The following is a 22507-nucleotide window of genomic DNA, read 5'->3' as shown; positions in this document are numbered from 1 at the left end:
AAATACGCTATGGCACCACATAACTGACTCTTAAAGGGAATGGGAGATGAGACTCTGATTGGTTTATTCTCAAAACACACCTATAACTCATTAAGAGAATAAGCTCAACCCTGTTATACCATGCGCCGTGGCGCATATTAGATTTTTTTCGTCCTTAAAATAGTGGATTTGGACGCCCTTAATGCGTTTGCACCCTGTGCTTTAAACTTTGCGCCTAGATAGTTAAAATAAAGTCAAAAGAGTTAATTTACTCCAAAAAAATTTTTTTAAAAAAAATCACTTTTTACTGGGGCTGCACTAGGGCTGAGCGACAATGCAAAAAAAAAAAAAAAAAAAAAAAAAAAAAAAATATATATATATATATATATATATATATATATATATATATATATATATATATATATATATATATATATATATAATGTTGTGATATCCTGGTTCATATCATTTGATATCGATGACTATTGACTGCTTTTAACAGTGCATTCAGGAATTAAATTTTTTTTATTTAATGACTTTATTTTAATTTATTGGCATTACTAATGCACATTTTGTAGTATTAATAGTAATTAATAGTAAAAAACAAAAATATTTAAACAAAATATCTCATCTCTTTATAATAAAATAAACATAAATGTTAAAGAGATTCTTAAACTTAAAAAAATAAAATTTTCCAAAATGTGTGCAATGGTAAAAGTAGATCGACATCTGTAAGGTGTCAATAATAATGATAGCATGAATTATAGCAAACTCTGTAAACAATACAAATTATGATAATCAGATCTGAGCTTTCAAAGAATCCAGACATCATTATTCAAATACATATTGCAACATTACAAATTGTGAAGTTGGATGACTACATAACCCACTATGCTAAAAAAAATCTTTTAGATGGGGAGCTAGTGGCTGGGATGCACAAGAAAAGAAACCAAAAAGCCACACTGGTGAAATCCTTTTTATTTACAATCACCTCACTGCTGCACATTTTCACTTGTGTTGTTAATCTAACCTGAAGTGACAAGCACGAGCGCGTATTTTCCATTACCCTTTTCTATGGTGTATCATAACCAGGTGACTGTTTTCTCAGAAGATGACAAACTATTGCTGCAGCTCTGATGCAAGTTCATGAATAGAATAAAAAGCACTGCAGCGTCTGGATGCATTGTGGTTGTTTGAGGTAATTAGTCTGCCATTATTACTGAAATGTGTATATTCCATACAAAGTGTGAAGCAAATTGGTTAGTTCCACTTACATGAATCGTGGTTCGCTTAGGGCATTCAGAAAAGGTCAGATGTTTTTTAACTAGGTGTACCTGGAAAATGTGCCTCCATTGGAGATGACAAACTGACACCCAAAGCTTATAGGCATTGCTTCCAAGGCTCGCTGTCAGAAGCCACATTTTAAAAAATCTATAGTGCTTTATACCAAAATTTCATACTAAATGTTTTTTTTATTATCAATATCAACATTCGCGATCGGTCAATAAAAACCAATATCGATTTTATCGCCCAGCCCTAGGATGCATGATATTGTAAAAATCTAGCATTGCAATATTAATTTTTTGATTTTGTGATATATATTGCGATATGAATAAAATTTCACCAGATAACTTAATGGGCCCTATCATACACCTGGCGCAGTGTGGCGCAAGACGCGGTGCAATAGTGTTTAAGTAGTTTTAGCTTGGCGCAAGAGTCGTTTTGAGGAAGAGTCGTTGCGATACACTGTTTAAATAGCAAATGCATTAGTGCTTATTTGTGCGCCCATAGGCGTTCTGGTCTACAAAGGAAGGCGTTCTGAGTCGGACCGCTGGCGCGTCACTATTTTGAGAAACTATAATAGATTTTTCATTAGACCAAAACTAACCCAGTCTAAACTCCGGCGCAGAGTTGCGCCTCGCTTACGCACTGCTTAATAATAAAGAGAGCAATAGGCAAATATTTTTTACATATGAAAACATTTAAATATTAAGGATATATATAGGATATAATAAGAATAGATATAGGATATAAATATAAAGGATTAAAATATTACAAAACATTATTTTCTAGCCTACATAAACATGAAAAATCACTGCTTTTATGTCTTCTTCATCTCGGGAGGCTTTCTCAGTTCATTCATAACAATTTGCTTTTGTATAATGTTATTATTATTAGCAGTATTATTTATTATTTCCATATTTATATTTATTTTATTAAAAACTAGCTTAGATTTGCCCACCTCTATGGTTTTAGACCATATGGGGCATGGCAGGTGTATTTGAAAATAACTCAGTATTTTGACCACACTTGGTCATTATTGATCATTTATTCGTTTGCTAGAAATTAGAACTGAATTCAGAAATAGTTTTGAAACAAATATTTGTGCTTAACAAACGAAATTAATTATTTATAGGCTAATTGATGTCTGTGCGTAAAGGTTTCCCTATCCAAGAGCGAATGTGAAAGTAGTTCCATTATCTCTCACTCTCAAGCAGTAGATGCTCTGTTTAACAGTTTTCTGTTAAAAAAACTGTTAACTGTTAACTTGTGAAATGATAATTTTTTCCACTTAGACTTACTTTGAATCCTATAAATAGCGAATGCGCTCTTGGCGCGACGCAGCTGGGTCTTAAAAGGAATGGGAGATGAGACTCTAATTGGTTTATTCTCAAAACACACCTATAACTCATTAAGAAAATAAACTCAACCCTTTTAGGCCATGCGCCTTGGCGCAACGCGCATTTTCCCATCCTTAAATTAGCAAATATGCGTTCTGACACGCTCTGAAAGCATTTGCGCCCTGCGTTTTGCGCTCTGCGCATGGACCGTCAAAATAGAGCCCAATATCTCTATTTGGGAAGATATTGATGTTAGATCAATTGAGATGATTCTGGAGTAGGAGTGCATCTCCATAAAATCAAATAAACTATCTGTAATCTTTTTGTGGTCGCCGACACATTTTTGATGAGGTCTGTGCTATTTGCAGTGCTTTTCTGTATTTGCATGTGTAGTGAGTTTTTTCATGCACAACAATCTATAAATAAAATCAAGACAAAGATACAATTGAAATAAGGTGTTTTATCGTTTTTCGAGTCTAAAAGTGTTTAAGTAACTAAATGATAAAAATAACTAAATAAAATTAATCATTATTAAAGTCACAAATAGTACAATTTATTATGCCTGAATGCTGTTACAATCATTATTCAATCACAGGCTTTAAAAAAAAAACTATAGAAATTATAATACAAACTTAACACTGCATATCATGCAATGCGACTTTTGCAAATGATCACATTTCGATATCGATGCTGAAAATATATACTGTGCAGCTCTACTATTTACTCACCCTCAACTGGTTACAAACCTTTGAATTTCTATTTAACACAAAAGAAGATATTAAGAAGAAAAATGAAAATGTGTAACCACTGACTTCAATAGTAGAAAAAAACTATTTTATGGAAGTCAATGATTACAGTTTTCAGATTTCTTCAAAATCTCGTTCTTCAAATACTAGATTGAAACTAGTAAATGGTAAGTACATGATGACATAATTTTCATGTTTGGGTAAATTATCTCTTTAATAGACAGAGCAAGATGTGGATAAGAATAGTAATATTACAATTAAGCACCCTGGGCTATGTTAACACTCCCTCTTAAAGCCCAACCACCCAATTAAATGCTGCATCAAAAACTGCCCCTATACCCTCATTCATTATTGCCTACATTAGTCCACTAATAAAGTTACCACTATAAAGACACGAACGAATACAAGAGAATAATTTCAAGCACTCAATGTATGGGTCCCAAAGCAATTAAAGACTTACAGACCCTCAGCTATCAGTCTGCTGTGGTTGCCATCTTAATTCATAAAATGAATTCCATTAATTCTGGCACATAAAACACACAGCACATGGAACTAAATCAGTACATTAAAACCATACCATATCAACTTCCTAGAAGAGTTTATGATTATTTGCGTAGATCTTAACTCAAGTTATCTGTGAATCAAAAGTTCACTTCTCTGTTATCAGCCCACTGGTTTTAGGAAAATCAATCCAAGCAACTGCAACTCTATGCTGTCTTTTTGTATTATTTAGCAGCAGATAATGTCTAATGTGTTCCTAACACAATCAACTAGCATATGAATGGATGCTCATTGTTCACGTTTTTTTCTGAATAAAAAGATAATTATTTTATAGAAAATGATTTAAAAAAATCTCAATAAAATGTTTAACAGACTATGTCCTTAATTCGAGAAAACAAATGCAATTCAAATACCGATACCTATCATTTTTAGTGGTCAAATGAGACAATGTTAAAAACTCGTGCATTTTTTTTCCATTTCAATTTGCACTTAAGCTCTGACCTTTATTAAGGGTCACTAATGCAACAATGTAACAGTTGTAACAAAATGTAATGCGCATGTAACAAGCTGGAAATGCATTTTCAGATTAAGATTAGAAGGGCAAACATTTTTTTTATGACATGCACAGATTAATTACAACTTTACCACAAAACTAGGAATGTGAGCTAACAAAATCATATGGTTAGTTTTGATTGCTTGGGGGCTTTAAACACAAGGGCATAGAATTAGCATGGATGGAGGTGACGCGTCCCCACCAATAATGCAATCGCCGCCAAAATAAAATAATGCCGTCAACTCTAATTACGTAGATTTACACAAAGGATTAAATTACATTCAAGCCCTACCTCCCCAAACACATATGGACACTGTGATTAGCTGTGCCTTTCCCTGCTGACAAGTTAAAAATTTTCAGCTAGGCTTACTTTGCAAGTTTCAGTTGAGGGGTGGATATAAGAAGCAACAGTGTAAATCACTTAGGTATACTACGGGCTTTATTTTAAAGCCTGATTTATACTTCTGCGTCAGGTGACCGGCGTAACCAACGGCGCATGCAACCCGCGTGGCTATGCATTTATACTTCTGCGTGCTGTCTCTGTTGGTCTGCATTAACACTTCCGAAAAGCTAGTTGGCAGTGAGGTGTAAATGTTCCTCTGTGTCGAGTTTCTTCGCTACTTTTTTGCTTTTCCTGAACACTTCCGGGATGAACAAGTGGCTCAAACTCGATCATTTTGAGGTAGGAACCGGCGGACGTGCAACAACTATAACTATGAGGTAAACATAAAACAAAACTTTCCATCCGGAGCTCCTTCACGGTACTCCACACTTGTAAACAATCCCGCGGCGTCGCACCATTCGCGCGGCTCTCGGTCCCGCCCAGACTCATCAGCGCTACCAAGCTGACCAATCACAGAGCTTACTCTACGCATCGTTGCGACGTGTAGTTACATTTTTTGAGAGGTGCACGTCAGTGACGGCGATGGCCACGGCGAAGGGCTATACGTCAGCGCCGTAGCATACGCCGGTGTTTGACGCAGAAGTATAAATCAGCCTTAACGGTCTAGATGCAAAGTCTAAAGCCCATGGTGCATTAAGGGCGTGTCCAAATCCACTTTTGCTATTTTAAGGATGAATAAATACAGTTTGCGCCTTGGCGCATGGTCTAACAGGGTTGTGCTTATGAGTTATGGGTTTGTTTTGAGTAAAATGTGCATTAAACCAATCACATTCTCATCTCCCGTTCCCTTTAAGAGTCAGTTGCTTCGCGCTATGGTGAATTCGCTATTCACATGGCAGACTTTATAAGTGGAAAAACTGAATGCTTCTACTTGAACTAACAAGAAAACAGTTCAACAGACCGTCTGCGCAAGAATAAAGAACAAGCCTCCCTATTCAGATTATTTACTTTCTCTTTACTTTACTTTCGAGGAAAAGGAAACAGTGTTGTACTCACTCCACTGAAGACATCTATTAGCCTACATATTAAATTTTGTTTGTTAAGCGCAAAGATTTGTTTCAAAGCTATTTCTAAATTCAGTTCTAATTTCCAGCAAACTAATAAATGAACAATAATAACGAATTATATCCAAACATATGCCCTATTGTTATGCCCCATATGCGATGCATACGTCTCCAAAACCCAACAGGTGGACGAATCTAAACTTGTGTCTATTAAAACAAATTTAAATATGCATATAATAAATAATACCGCTTATAATATTAACATTTTACAAAAGCAAATTGTCATGAAAAACTTTTTTAAAAAAGCCCTCCAAGATGAGGCATAGAGCAGGGCTATTCAATTGGCGGACCGTGGGCCGAATCCGGCCCCCGAGGCACTTTGTTCTCGCCCTCCAAACAGTGTGACCAAGACTTTAAAAAAATTTTAAGTTCAGTCGACAAACGGCCACTATAGTTATGAAGTGACTATATCTGTTTAATAATAGCACAAGATGCAGTTAAAGGCTGCACAGAGCGCGAGTCATCATAAGCGAGTGGTGCGGGCAGCCAAAAACATATTTGTAGAAATTAAAGGCTATTTGTACAATGCACTGATATCGTTAATAGGGATGCAACGATTAGCCGATTTCCCTATTAACTGCGCTTTAATTCGTCACAGTTTATTAATCATAAAGTCTTCTCTAAGCCGCATTTCTGTTGCACGGAACGAAACGAAATCGCTGCAAAATGCCAAGTTGCCTGTGAGCTAGTTTTAAGTTTGAAGTACACCGAGGCTAATACGCACCCACACAGGATTAACTATAGCAGCGGCCGTTCCCATATCACGTCTTTTCCGCTTGAAAATTTGTTATTTCTAATGTGACAATATGCGAACGCCAGCAGAGTGACGCGCTAGCGTCTTTCGGGGCGCACGCAGTAGAAAACATCTGACGGTGAGAGTTGTGCATGCCTTTCAGTGCAGTGTAAACAAAAGATATTTTAGACAAATTATTATTAAAATGATTATGTATGCATGAATGCAGATGACAACAAAAGTTAATCTAAATAGCTGTTTACCTAATATAAAGCTTGAATTTACATTAGACGTGGTAACAGTGAAACCATGATTATTCTTCAGACTATATAATTGTACAACCAAAATCTATAATTGTTGTGCAGTTCAAAACATAACAGTTCAAAACATAACATATGTGTCTGAATGTAGAAGAAGCCTACTTCAGCAATGCACTGCTTTTGTTGTGCTCCGAAATACAGCATTTGAATGTTTGTAAAAAAAAAAAAAAAAAGTATATTGTACAATGCACTGATATTATGTAGTTTCAAAATACAGTATATTAACATTTTAATGTAGAAAAAGCCAACGTGGGTGTCTTAAGGAGCAAAAATATACAGCATATGGGCTCTTATATGCTGTTTTGGCATCCCTCATATAGCAAGTCATATCTCTCCGGCCCTTCGTTTGGGATGCTATTCATGAACCGGCCCCCATGACAAACTAATTGAATAGCCCTGGCATAGAGGTTTTGGTTTGTATATTTATGTAGAAAATAAATATAATATTAAATAATAATACTTTTAGTAGCATTTTAATCCTCTAATTTTAGCATATGTAAAGATATTTGTGTATTGCTGTACATCCTGTGTGTATTAATCAATGTGTAAGCGTTTGGACCTGCATAGGTGCATACTTTAACTAACACATGCTGCGCTGGACGAGCTTTTAGTTGGTCAATGGCACAGTCTATTTCAGATCCTCAAAATAGCAACGCACCAACAATGCGCCTTAACCCACCTCCTTTTCCGATCAGCACACCCATGAGTCAACAAATTGGGGCAAACTGATTTGCTACCTAAACAACGTGAAGCAAAATGTGAAAATTACTGTTGCGCTGGTTTGAAAAAAGCAACAAATCATGTTAAACACGTCTTGCCGGGTGTATGATATGGCCCAACGAGTCCATCATATTAATAGTAATCATGGCTGTGCAATTAATGAAAAATTTCAAATTTTTCTGATTTGTGAAAAACTTTCAATTTTATCTGCCACACGATTACGAAAAAAACAACAATCAAGATAATCACATGCCTCCCCCTTTCAAGAAGACTGCATTCATCACTCAGCAGACTAAGATCGTGTTATTGACATTTGCATCTTGAGACATGCCTGATTTAATAATATTTATATTATTAGGTGTATTCAGTTTATTTAAGTATTCATTATTGTTTTTAAAAGTGCAAAAAAGAATGTGTGCTGCTCTGTTTGTGGAACTTTTAGCTTGAGGTGCATGTATAAATGGCTAAATACATGCAAAAAAATGTGCACAGAAGCAGGGGGTAGGGGTCAATGGTTGGGTTAAATTAAGTAACCACCAAAATCAAAGCCAAATCTACACCTTGGGCACAGGACAATATTTTCAAGAAAGCTAAAAATCTGTAACCATTGACTTATTGTATATACTATTTGTTTCATTTTCCTTTTCAAGTCAATGGTTCCAAGTTTCCAACATTCTTCAAATTATCTTCTTTTTGTGTTCTACAGAAGAAAAAAAAAACTCAAACTGTTTTTTTTTAACAAGTCAAGGGTGAGTAAATGATGAGTTTTTTTAAACTGTCCCTTTAAGTTACCATTCTATCTCAATGATCAACTCAAGCTCCCAGAAATGAGTTCATATGTGGCCTCCATGAAAAACTGCTTGAGTGTTTGAGTATTTCACGATGACTCAGACTTATAACAAGAACTTCCAATTAAGATCATTGCTGAGTTATAATTACTCTCCAACATCATTAAACATCACTGAGCTGTGGTACTTGAAAGCATTTCAGACAAAACCTCGAAAAAGCTCTTCTCAGAAGCTAGTTCCTAAATCACAGAAACCGTGCTCATTATGCAGTCTCGAAAAATTCTACATTTGAGACATTTTATTGGACTAGCGTTTGCAAAAGGTTCATAGCAGTATGGGCTGTATTGAGTAGCACGTTAAACAATGCAGTCCTGCTGTTTTATGGAGAAATGAGGACTAAAGCTGCCTCCGGGTTTTTCTGTGAAATTTAAATTTTACAGGCCAATACAAAACATTTATTCAGAGTACAGCAAACAAATGGTACGATTTTGTTCTTTTTATGATCATATGAAATATTGAAAACTAGCTAAAACAGCTGTTTCTATATCATTTCAGAGAATGTTTATAATCAGTATGATAAGTTTTTGTTTGTATTAACATTAACTGTTTATGTATAAATTTCATTCATTCATTCATTCTCTTGTCGGCTTAGTCCCTTTATTAATCTGGGGTCGCCACAGCGGAATGAACCGCCAACTTATCCAGCAAGTTTTTACGCAGCGGATGCCCTTCCAGCCACAACCCATCTCTGGGAAACATCCACACACACATTTACACACACACACTTATCCACTACGGACAATTTAGCCTACCCAATTCACCTGTACCACATGTCATTGAACTGTGGGGGAAAACGGAGCACCCGGAGAAAACCCACGCGAAGGTAGGGAGAACATGCAAACTCCACACAAAAACGCCAACTGAGCCTAGGTTCGAACCAGCGACCTTCTTGCTGTGAGGCTACAGCACTACCTACTGTGCCACTGCCTTGCCTATAAATTTCATACAGGGGGTTAAATGCTTTTGACTACGCTAATAATAAAGTATATAAATATTTCATACATTTTTCTAAATATATTTTATATTCTGTCTTTTTGAGTATGGAATAATATCCAGGTAATAAAATATCCCATAAAAAAAAAAAAAATTGGTGAAATAGTCTCGAAGAGACCAATAGCGTCACATGAACATGCACCCAATTATAAATATTTGGGCATATGGTTTGTTGAACGGTTGGGTTTTAATTCTCATATTGAAAATCTTGTAAAGAAGCTCAGGCCTAAATTGGGTTTTCTTTTTTTTTTCTTTTTTTTTGCATTAAGAAGTGCCTTCTTTTCGAAGCAAGATAAATATCATCCAAAAGCTGTTTCCCTTTAGTGATAGATTATGGAGGTGTAGTTTATATACATGCAAACCTGTCATTGAGCTGGACAGCATATATCATGCTGCAATACGATTTTGTGATGAATGCATTTTCACGTGCCTATGATTGCATTTTGTACAAAATGTTCGGATGGTTTCTGCACCAAAGGAAAAAAAAATGTATATGCTTCTACTCACCGCTAGGGCTCTATTGGGTAAATTGCCATGTTATATTTGTAACCTTTTATCATATTATACTCGTAGTTATAGTAAACAAAATTCTTATAAATTATAATTTAATTGTTCCTACACTCTCAGAAAAAAGGTACACAGTAGTACAAATAATGTTCCTTAAAAAACAGAAAAGACCTCTTATGATACTGATCTATACCTTTTATGGTACAATTTAAAGAAAGGTACACAATTGTTCTCATAAAAAGATACATTAGTGTTGGATTCCTTTATTACAATATCTATGGAAAAAAATATTACTGGTAAGGTAAAGTGATTTTTATGAATAATTTCCATATTAAAATAAGGATCATCATTTAAAAGCATGTTTAAAGAACCATAAACATTATATTAAAATATAAACTTAAACCTTATTTACTAAGTTCTATAATACAAAACAACTGGTAAAACTAAATTATATAAATTACTAAATTATAGGTATTGTTAACTAAACATTTAAGGCATATTTAGTATTTGGTAACATTTGGTAAGCATTTTCTGATAAATAAATTTTCATTATTGATATCTGCAAATGAGCTGAAGTCCTGCATATGCAAAGTGTTCATGCAGATATTTTATTCATTCATTTATTTTCTTGTCGGCTTAGTCCCTTTATTAATCCGGGGTCGCCACAGCGGAATGAACCGCCAACTTATCCAGCAAGTTTTTACGCAGTGGATGCCCTTCCAGCCGCCCTTCCAGCCGCAACCGCAACTAACCAAACATTGCGCACATCTCACATCTTACAATATGTTTGCATAATTCTATTTCTGTTTTAAAATTAAGTCAATTAAAGCAGTGATTCCCATGGTATTGTGTGAAAATTGGAGAAGAAAAGTTTTATATTGCACATGGGAGAATGTGTTTCTGAAACATTTTCATGAAGAGTGTTGTGAAATGTTTAGCAAGTAATAGATCTTTTGATTTATGTTAAAGTATTGTTTATTATTTATTGTAAATGGAAAAGGTGCATTTACATACACACACACACACACACAGACACACACACACAAAAACTTTTTTTTTAAAACTGCTTACTAATATGCTTACTGAAAATAATGACACATTTTGGATAAAGCATAACACCTTTTAAAAGTTCCTGAAGGAACACATTTGACACTGTTAAGGTACAAAGTGTCTTGTCACTGTAGTGATACTTTCATGGATCAGATTTGTACCTTTGACGAAGATACAATGTTGTATCTGCAGGTTTTAAAAAAAAAAAACAAAGTTATATATTGGTTTCCCATGGTACAAATCATGTCCTTAAAGATACAAACTGCAATGGTACAAATTTGTGGAACAATTCTGTCCCATGAACAGGTTTGGCCCCAGTGACAAGGGTTTGTACCTTCTTTGGTACAACATTGTAGCATTTCTTCTGAGAGTGTAGAGTGTGTCTTGAGTTTGGTAAAACTGCGTTTTCCTTCTTAGGCCCTACATTATGGAATGATAAGCTAAATGTTGTTATTGTGTTAGAAACAATTTCATCCCTAAATATCTTTTTAAATTATTTAAAGTCTTACCTAAAAAAAATACTGTGAATGTTTCGTGCAATTTTTACTTCACACGCTCAGAAATAAGCGTGTCACTGGGGTGGTACATGAGACGATAACCGTTTTCAAGGTATACCGCGGTTTGGAAAAGTTTAAAACCGCCAACATTTTCTGTAATACCGTTCCTAAAATAAGAGTATGATTTTTTATTTACTTTTTTTGTTTGTTTTTTTAGGACAACAGTATCTAGCAGAAAAAAATATCCAAAGATGCTGTTTTAAGTTGTAAAGAAATCAGTGTTTTTGAAGATAATGAAGACAGCAGAAGTAAATGATTCATTAGAATTATTCAGCCTGACATGTTTACTGCTTCAAAATAGTATAAATCTTTCAAAAAATTAAATATATTGTTCTCAAAGAGGAAAAAAAGTTTTAGTTTTTTTTACCTGGACATTTAAAGAGAAAATATTTTAGAGCAGTAATTACAATATCGTGAAACCATGATATTTTTATCCAAGGTTATCATACCCAAGCTTAGTGGTTCCTTTTCAAACGATACACATTTGTACTTAAAGAGTCCATATTGGTACATAAGAAGCTTATATTACCTAAAATTTTTTTAGTGGTACACTATTGTACTTTCTAGGAACTACGTAGCATTAAGGTAATAATAAAGACCCTTTAGGTACAATTGTGTAGCTTTTAAATAGGTACCACCCCAGCTCATGTACCTTTATTTCTAAGAGTGCACGATACTTTATGTATGTGTATTTTTTTATTTAAAACTTTTTATGCTGCCATTTAAGCCAGAACCCCTGGTAGAAGAGATGCATATCTTAATGGGGAAATCCTGGTAAAATAAAGGATAAATAAATAAAACAAACCCTTCAATGACACTGAGGAGAAGTCTTTAATTTAGTTTTGTGTGCAAAAAACTTTTCTGTAGCTTTATCATTTTCCAATCAAACCACTGAAGGCATGTGGTCTTTATTAAAATATTATTATTTTTTTTATATGACAATTTATATTTTTGATTGTCTGCAGAAGTAACTACTGTTATAAAATGACTTGCCTAATTACCCTAATTAAGCTTTTGAATCACACTTTGAATTTGAATGTTTGTATTTAAAAAAATATCTACTAAAATATTCTGAGCTGTCATCATAGCAAAGATAAAATTAATCGGCTATTAGAAATGAATGATTAAAACTATTATGTTCAAAAATCTTCTTTCCATTAAACAGAAATTGGGGGAAAAAGGTTGCTAATATTCAGGAGGGCTAATAATTCTGGTTTTAACTACATATATTATTTTCCTCCCTGCAAAGGAAAGAGAAATAAATACAATATAATAAAAATATTAAACAAACTGTGCTTTTAGCATCTTCACCGTAAGAAAAACACTTTAGCTACAAAAGTCTTCATTTAAGAGCAAAGAGGGATTTTCTCATTGTTTTATTAATCATGATAAAACAGGCGGCAGCTGTGCTCTGTCGCTTTAATGGTTTTGCTTTCACGTGTCTTTTGATTCTCAACTCGTTTGTTTATTACAAAATGAGGGTTAATAGGAATAATCACTAAACACCGTGTTTTGACACCTATTTGGACATTAAAGCGCTCACGTTAATGACTTTAGATGTGTGTGCTCTCTGCTGTCACAATGTGCGAACGAGACCAAGTGCAGACCGCATGCTTCTGACTGTCTGCGCACCGCACACACATAAGGATGAGGTCTTTCGCGCTTTTAAGAGCAACAAGTGAGGACAACTAGACAGGGGGCGGTAAATAATGGAATAATCGTTTATCTCGATTAATGGTTTTTCATAATCGTTAGAAGCCATAATCGGATTTTCGATTAATTGAGCAGCCCTAAGAATGAGTAATTAATAAGCAAACTATCTTTTTGGGTGAACTAACACTTTAAAAGTATAAATATTAGTGACAGTTTCCTTTGCAAAAATGAGCAACACAATGTTAAACAATAACTCTCACAAACTCAATAGATTACAAATGCACAGTGCTCATTAAACACAAAATATCATTAGTGTTTGTCACCTCCGCTTTAATGAGGTTTAGTCAATCACTTCATAGCACTCTCTTGATACATCCCAGAGCTGAATTTGATAAGAACATGTCAGAAATTACACACACACAGAGGCTCTCCGAACAGAAGCCAAACAAAAGCTACCATGATGCTTTGTCATCTACAGTAAGATGCAGGATTTGGGGAAAAGTCAATTATATAAGCACTGGGGGATGGGGGAGGATAGATTTTCTTCATCATCGAACGATAAGAGGAAATTATTTCAAACACTTGACTGATTTAAGAGAATTTGAAATGAAAACCTAATTATGTAAGTTATTAAAAGCTTACTTTTCTTGGAAAACTGTTTAATAAACAACACACCGTGCCCGCAGAGATGGAGTGGCGTTAAATTTGAAACAAGGTTCATGTGTTTCACAACAATTTACTTTACAATTTGATCATCTTGCTATGCCAAATCTTGATTTTGGTTTTATTTTTTTTTTTTTTTTGGGGGGGCATTTTAGCCTTTATTAGATAGGACAGTATTGAGACAGGAAGCAAAGTGGGAAAGAGTGAGGGGGGTAGGTTCAAGAACGAACTCGGGACGCCCTGGTGTGCTTCTGTACCATATGTTAGCACGGTAACGACAAGGCTATTGTGCCGATATTTTGGTTTTATTTTGATGAATTGTGCTGTCCTATTCTACAGTATTTCACAAACATCAATGCTTTATAGAGTTTCTGTTAGTGGGAGTATATTAACAGGCACGATGTTGGAAAAATCTGACATTGTGTTTGTGAAGTTTACCTGAATACTTAGCCCCCTGTTTATTTTTTCCCCCAATTTCTGTTTAGTAGAGAGAAGATTTTTTTCAACACATTTCTAAACATAATAGTTTTAATAACTAATTTCTTACAACTGATATATTTTATTTTCCTCCATGATGACAGTGAATATTATTTTACAAAATAGTTTTCAAAACACTTGTAATCAGCATAAAGCGACATTTAAAGGCTTAACTAGGTTAATTAGGTTAACTAGGCAGGTTAAGATAACTAGGCAGGTCATTGTATAATGATGGTTTGTTCTATAGCTTAAAAAGGCTAATAATTTTGACCTTAAAATGGTTTTTAAACATTTTAAACTGCTTTTATTTTAGCGGAAATAAAACAAATAAGACTTCTCCAGAAGAAAAAAAATATTATGAGACATAATGTAAAAATTTCCTTGCTCTATTAAACATCATTTGGCAAAGATTAAAGATAAACCCAATCATTTTGCTTTCAGACAATTTGTACGATTTGTGTAAGATTTAAGATTTTAAGTGGCAAATGTAGTGTGCATTAATAATATATTACACCTCCGAATGTACTGTAACATGACAAATCTGTCCTGTAAGGATGCACAAAATATTGTTTCAGCATAGATATCATAATGTATGCATCCGCAATAGTCATATCGCATAAATATGCAATGTTGAGATTAAAGTATTTAGGCACAAAGATTTAATAAAATTTGCTTTGATTTTTTTTTTTTTTTTGATTTTTTAATTATTTCCAAATTGATGTTTAACAGAGCAAAAAAAAATTCACAGTATATCTGATTTTTTTTTTTTTTTCTGGAGAAAGTCTTATTTGTTTTATTTCAGCTAGAATAAAAGCAGTTTTTAATTTTTATAAACCATTTTAAGGTCAAATTATCAGCCCCTTTAAGCCATATTTTTGATAGTCTACAGACCAAACCATCATTATACAATAACTTGACTAATTATCCTAACCTGCCTAGTTAACCTAATTAACCTAGTTAATGCTTTAAATGTCACTTTAAGCTGTATAGAAGTGTCTTGAAAAATATCTAGTCAAATATTATTTTCTGTCATCATGGCAAAGATAAAATAAATCAGTTATTAAAAATGAGTTATTGAAACGATTATGTTTAAAAATGTGTTGAAGAAATCTTCTCTGTTAAACAGAAATTAGGGGAAAAAATAAACAGGAGGGCTTATAACTCAGGAGGGATAATAATACTGACTTCAACTGTATATAGAACAATATTTAGTTGAGATACAACTATTTGTAAATCTGAAATCTGAGGATTCAAAAAAAATGTAATTTAAGTTTTAATAAATTTACACAAGGAAATTCACTAAATATATTCATGGAACATGATTTTTGGCATAAAAAGGTCAATAATTTCCAAAATATATACCCGTGCAACATGAAAAACCAGGGTCACATAGTCATTTATATAAGAACAATAATAATGCCAGCATAACTACTCGTGTAATCTGCAGTTTGTTTATATAAAGAAATGCTACTTACATTTGAGAGTCTCTCCAGCATATGGAATATGAAGTTTAAATCTGTCACAGCAAGGACCGGGCATCAGTGATGTGCAGCTAAAAGAAAATGAAAAACAAAAATATCAGTGTCAACTTGATAATTGTGCACGTCATGGTCACTAGCTAGATATCCCACCAGACATACTAGTGGACACTCTACACCTCATAACAGCCAAATGTACCTCACACCTGATTTACATGATGAAAAACACCTGCAGCCAATTTGCACTAACATATCAGCAGCACTTAAAAAGACATTGTGCTGAGTACTGGTTTATGTTATGGACTTTATCAAGCAGCTTCCCTGTGTTCCTGTGTTTTGCCTTGTCTGCCTTGTTTTTGTATTTTTGCACTGCCTTTGGATCAATGATTGTTTGCCGCCTGCCCCAACTTATGCTTGCTTTTTGGAATACTCTTGTGGATTACCTGTGTTTTACTGTTTGCTTCTGCCTCGACCATCCTCCCTTTGAAGGTGATGCATGTACAACAACAGCAACAATAAACAACAGCATAAACTACTATGGAATCCATAACCTCAGGTACTGATTATGTGCTTTATTTAGTGTTAAATGCTACCAATATAAGTTTGAATACCATTTAATATAACATTTATTGTCATAATTAAAGCAGAAGCAGATAGTTTGAATTGAAAATAAAATAAACATATAGCTTGAAATTGAACATTCGATATCAGTCAGTCATCATGTACTTTTAATAATGTTAAAGTTGTTTATATGCATTAATTAGATTCTAAACCTTACAATCTTGTTAGAGTGCAGAGAACTAGTCTGAGCATCTGAAAGACTGTATTTAAATGTTTTGTGTGTGCGTTCGCATGTGTTTGTGTGTGTGTGTGTGTTTGTGTATTCTATTATGTTCTGATCTACAAAACCTTTGTCCTGTGCAGTAAGATAGAAACTCAAACCTTAAATTAAATCCATTTTAATCATAATCCACAAATACATTGATGCATGTACATTTTCTTTAAATAGTGTGTATAAGAATTCAAACTGAATAGAATTGTCTGACTTTTAATACATTTGAATTCTATAAATAAAATAACTTTTCTAATTCAATGTGACAAAATAAACGTCCTCTAAGGCTATTCATTTCACAATCAGTCATTGTTTAATAAAAAACAACACAATATGTTTCTGCCTTTGTTAATCTCGTTAACCCAGTCAAAATAAGCATTGACTAAGTGCTATCTGTCATCTTTAATCATTTCTGAGCATGACTACAGTATGGCCACATTCAGAGCAATATGTTTTATGTTAAAATGCTTATTGTCAAATAATATTATCATTATGATTGTTTCGTAAAGAATGCATGCGTTACATTTTCGCTTTAGGAAACAGCTGCAGGGCAAACACAATAAAAACTTTACAATACAGAGGAAACTGATTGCTCAACCATCAACTACGAAAAAGAATTTTTTTTACGTTTATTCTCTATTCTACTCTACACCTACTGGCCACTGGTGCACCTTTACTAATACCAAGTTGGACCTCCTTCAAGGCATAAATTCAACAAGGTACTATAAATAATCCTTAGAGATTTTTTTTTCTCCATATTGAAATGTTAGCATCATACAGTTGCTGCAGATTTGTCAACTTCACATCAATCATTTGAATCCCCTGTTCCACCACTTCTCAAAGGTGCCCTATTGGATTGAAAATTGTGTTTATGGAGGCCATTTGAGTCCAGTGAACAAGTTTGAGATGATTCCATCTTTAAGACACGGCGCGTTATCCTGCTGGAAGTAGCCATCAGAAGATGGGTACACTGTGGTCATAAGGGGATGGACATGGTCAGCAACAATACTCAGGTGGGCTGTGGTGCTGATAAGATGCTCAGTTGGTACTAATGAGACCAAAGTCTGTCAAGAAAATATCCCCCACATTAATACATCACCACCACCACCACCACAAGCCTGAACCATTGAAACAAAGCAGTATGGATCCATGCTTTCATGTTGTGGATGCCAAATTCTGACCCTACCATCCAAATGTCGCAGCAGAAATCGAAACTCATCAGACCAGGCAGCGTTTTTCCAATCTTCTAATGTTCAATTTTGATGAGACTGTGCCAATTGTAGCATGGTTCTTGTTCTAAGGCTGACAGGAGCTGCAATGCGGTGTGGTCTGCTGCTGTAGCCCATCTGCCTTAAGGTTTGACGTGCTGTGCGTTCAGAGATTCTCTTCTGTCTACCTCGATTGTAACGAGTGGTTATTTGTGTTACTGTTGCCTTTGTATCTGCTTGAACCAATCTGGACATTCTCCTCTGATATCGACTAGGCATTTGCACCTCAATGGATATTTTCTCTTTTTAGGACCATTCTCTGTAAACCCTAGAGTAGGTTGTGTGTGAAAATTCCAGTAGATCAGCAGTTTCTGAAATACTCAGACCAGCCCGTCTATCACCAACAACCATGTCATATCCAAAGTCACTTAAATCACCTTCTTCTCCATTCTGATGCTCGTTTTGGACTGCAGAAGATCATCTTGACCATATCTACATGCCTAAATATACATTGAGATGCTACCATGTGATTGACCGATTAGAAATTTGCATTAACAGGCAGTTAGACACCTAATAAAGTGGTCGGTAAGTGTATATCTGTTTTATTATATAATTATATTAATTATATATTGCCAAAGGCAGATCCCTCTGCTCTAACAAAGCACAATGCCTGATGAAACAAGCCAAAAAAATGTGTGTGAGAGATTATTGCCATAAGTTATGGGACACAAATCCAAATCATTGAATTCAGGTGTTACTGTACCTCAACCCAATTGAACACCTTTGGAATGAATCAGAGCAGAGACTGCGAGTCAGGCCTTCTTATCCAACATTAGTTCCTGACCTCACAAATGTGAAGAATGGTCAAAATTTCCCATAAACACTTTCCTAAACCTGATGGAAAGCCTTCCCAGAAGAGCTGTTATAGTCGCAAAGGGTGGGCTGACTCCACATTAAGCCCTACGGATTAAGATTGGGATGGCATTAAAGTTCATACGCATGTTAAGGCAGTTCTGTCATGACAACCCTGTGAGGGATTTATGGTAATGAATGTTGATGGCAATAAGGCAATGTTGATGTGTTTGGTCTTAGCAGTGTAGATCTGCTATGCTGATGCTGCTGCTGGTTTGATTGTTGGTGCAGATCAGGTACTGACACTTGGTACTGGCATAATGTCTAAGATAACAGACATAACCTTCCATAGCAGATCTATACACAGGTGGAGCTGGGGTGGAGGTGGGTAACTGAAAACATGGTGCTGTGCTGATTGATATTTCATATAACACTGATGTATTTAAACGCTGAGGAACAATCTCATTGGCTGGTGAGATAGCATCCAATAACCTTCACTGTGTAGTTGACGATGTGGTTGGAGGCACATTGGATAGGACTTATCGCACCTACAGGGTTTTGTACACAGACTTTTGAATATGTACTTAAATACTTGACAATATATATATTATATATATATATACTGAAAAAAATTCAGAGGGAGGCTAACAATTCTGTACATGCATATACAGAAGTATGAAAAAGAGTTTGCCCTTACTGATTTCTTATTTTTTGTATGTTTGTCACATTTTAATGTTTCAGAACATAAAAATGTGACTATTAGTCAAGGACAACACAAGTAAACACATAATTCAGTTTCGAAATTGAGGGGGGGGGGGGGGTAATTAAGGGGAAACTAAATGCAGAACAATATAGCTCTGTGTGAAAAAGTGTTGGGCCCTAAACCTAATAACTAATTTGGCCACCCCTAGCAGCAACAACGGCAATCAAACATTTTCAGCTTTTTATTTAGTCATTTATTTTGGCCCACTAATATCAGAATTGTTGTAATTCAACCACATTGGAGAGTTTTTAAACATGAACCCTCTTTTAAAAATCACGCCATAGCATCTCAATTGGATTCAGGTCAGAACTTTGACTAGGCCACTCCAAAGTCTTCATTTTAATTTGTTTCAGCTATTCTATTCAGAAGTGGAGTTGCTAGTTGTAACGAGGAGACTGACACGGAGGGATCCATTATGCAGTATTTATTGATCACAATCTTACTCAAACACACAATATGCACCTGGGTGCACACACATCCACAGTAGTAGTAATGGTTTCAGGAATGACGGTGAACAGACACAGAGTGAGTTACCAGGCATGGGTCGAAGGCAAGGGGCGTGATTCAGAGTCCGTGAAACAGGCTTGGGTTGAGGGCAGGCAGCGAGAATCAGAGTCCGTATATCAGGCGAGGGTCGTGGGCAGGCAGAAGGCGAAGCAGAGTCAGAAACAGGAGTCGTACACAAGAGATCAGGCTGGATATAACGCTCAGTAATGCTGGCCGGGGCTGAACAAGACTTCGCACTGACTGAGTGTTTGAGTGCGGCTTATAAGAGGTACGTGGGTCGTTAGCTAGATTCAGATCAGGTGTATGCACAATCAGCGTAAATGGATGATGTAATGCTAGAAGTCCGGAGATGGTGGCCTCTGCTGGCCAGCGAGGGGAATGACCGGGACCGAGTCAGTGACACTAGTGTGCTTTGGACCATTGTTTTGCTGCTGAACAAAAGTTTGAATCTGCTTGAGGTCTCTAAAAGATGGCAGAACATTTTCCTTCATGATATTTTAATACACAGCTGAATTCATGGTTCCTTTTATCACAAGTATCCACAGACCAGCACAATGCATCCCCAAATTTTACTGTTGGTATGATGCTCTTTTTCTTAAATACAATGTTATTTTATGCCACACATAATGAGACACACACCTTCCAAAAAGTTAAACTTTTACACTGAAGGATTCGGATTTCTGCTTTCCAGTTCATCTCATCATGGACCAACGTTTATCCTTTTCATCATCCTGTTTCTTAGTATTTAACTGTGAATTGATTTTAATTAATGAATAAGTTAACACATTGCTTAATAAAGGAATGTTCAGTGCATTTGCCTGTCTCTTTATACCTATTTTCAGGAGCCAGCAAACTAGGTCAGAGGTCATGGAGATCTTGAGTGGAACTGAGGACTGGAAACAACTGTTTCTATTGTTATTTCTAGGAGTTAATACTGTCGAAAAAAGTGATTTTGTTATAGTTTTACGGTTAAATCTTTTAAAGTGATTCTACTTTTTATTCAAGATAGACTTTGTGTAGTAAGAATATAACTGCCTGAATGTAGATTATACCAGTTTTTAACCAGTTTTGATAAAGACGGCTGACGGTACACTCAGCCTTGGATAAGAAACAGATTATACTTTAAGTGTGTGTGTTCTATTTGATTGTTGATCCGTTTCACAGGTCTGGAGTCAGCTCTAATGAGTCTAAAGGGTGTCTGACGTTTATGTTTAGATATTGTTCAGAATTGTACGCACGAACCTCACATGGAAATGTTCCTAGTCTATCTGTGTTTTAACCAATCAGGTTAGAACACCTATATGTATGACGCAGTTAATGACGTTATGTGAGAGTATAATTGTTATTGATTGGTGATTGTAAGCAGAGCGGCCTAGGAACTCATTGAGAGTGTTGAAGCTGGCTTCTGCGAATGAAACTGCAAACTATCTTCAGTAAACTTAATTTATTTTTTTTTTTAAATCTCTGACTCCGGCTCTTCTTCACCAACCAGACTGGTCATTCTTTGGGTTAAACTATAAACTATCCCTACAACACAATCTAGTCAATCCACAGAGTATTTTCCCAAAACTCTTGGAGATCATCAAGCTGTCACTGTGGTACACTGCTGCCCCAAGGTTTTAGAAACGGCTTTATAAACTTTTCCAGACATGTTAGATCTCAATTATTTTCTTTTTCATTTGTTTCACAGCAAAATCCTCTGAGTAAAATATACTCAGTTCAGAGAGTAATTGGTCCCTCTTTATAACAAGGCAAACAGGTTAGTAATAAGTAAAGCTGCTGTTTGTGGAGTTGCTTATTGATCAAGTTTATTCTCTGCTGAGAGATTCAATATATTAAATGTCAGGCTGTGACTGAAGTCAGTTGTAGTTTTGTGTTTCTTTTCTGCTTCTGCTTAATAACAGCAGATGTTCATCATCAGTTCTCAATTATCACCTAATTAATCATTTCTTCGGCTGTTTCTCAATATGCGTTCTTCAGTGATCTTGCGTCCTCATGTTCTCGTGAAACGTCATCATCAGCTGCCTAAGTTCAGTTCCAATACTCAAGACCGCAAGTATGGAGGACACGTGAAACTTCCCGGATGTGTTCTTAATATTGAGGACGCACTGATGCAGACTTAAGCACCGAACTCGCTCTGGAAGTCCCAGAAGTCATTGCGACTGAAGGTGGGAATCGCTGCATTTTATCTAGATTTATTATTAAAGTTCATAGATATGATATATTTACCTCAGTAGTTTCCCTAAATGAAACGGTGAAAGTAAACATTACCATGGACATCTTAATAAAGGAATAAACACATTAAGGGTGTTTGTTTGCTGAAATTCGTATTAAAATCTGTTTTATTTATATTGTGCAACATATATTTATAATGTTTTTATGCAAAGTATATATTTTGAAAAGGGGAAAAACAATAAATCGGTGTATGAAGGCTGTAATGTTTACCATTTAAAACACGTGAAGGTCATGTGACCATCAG

General features: G+C 35.2%; 1 protein-coding gene across 3 annotated transcripts in view; it reads right to left on the bottom strand.

Annotated features, from left to right (window-relative positions):
• babam2 (BRISC and BRCA1 A complex member 2) overlaps positions 1-22507 on the bottom strand; it is a 182510-nt gene that overhangs the window by 156105 nt on the left and 3898 nt on the right. For all 3 annotated transcript variants that reach the window (XR_012392716.1, XM_021467158.3, NM_001017777.1), the window contains 1 exon segment: positions 15864-15940. Coding sequence is in view for 2 of the 3 variants with exons in the window: in XM_021467158.3 (XP_021322833.1) it covers positions 15864-15940 (77 nt within the window). In the remaining variant the exon portion in view is untranslated.

Source organism: Danio rerio, chromosome 17 (genome assembly GCF_049306965.1).
Source record: "Danio rerio strain Tuebingen ecotype United States chromosome 17, GRCz12tu, whole genome shotgun sequence".
In the NCBI taxonomy this organism is placed as follows: Eukaryota; Metazoa; Chordata; class Actinopteri; order Cypriniformes; family Danionidae; genus Danio; species Danio rerio.
Note: the sequence above shows the minus strand (reverse complement) of the source record. Positions and strands in the feature narration are given on the sequence as shown.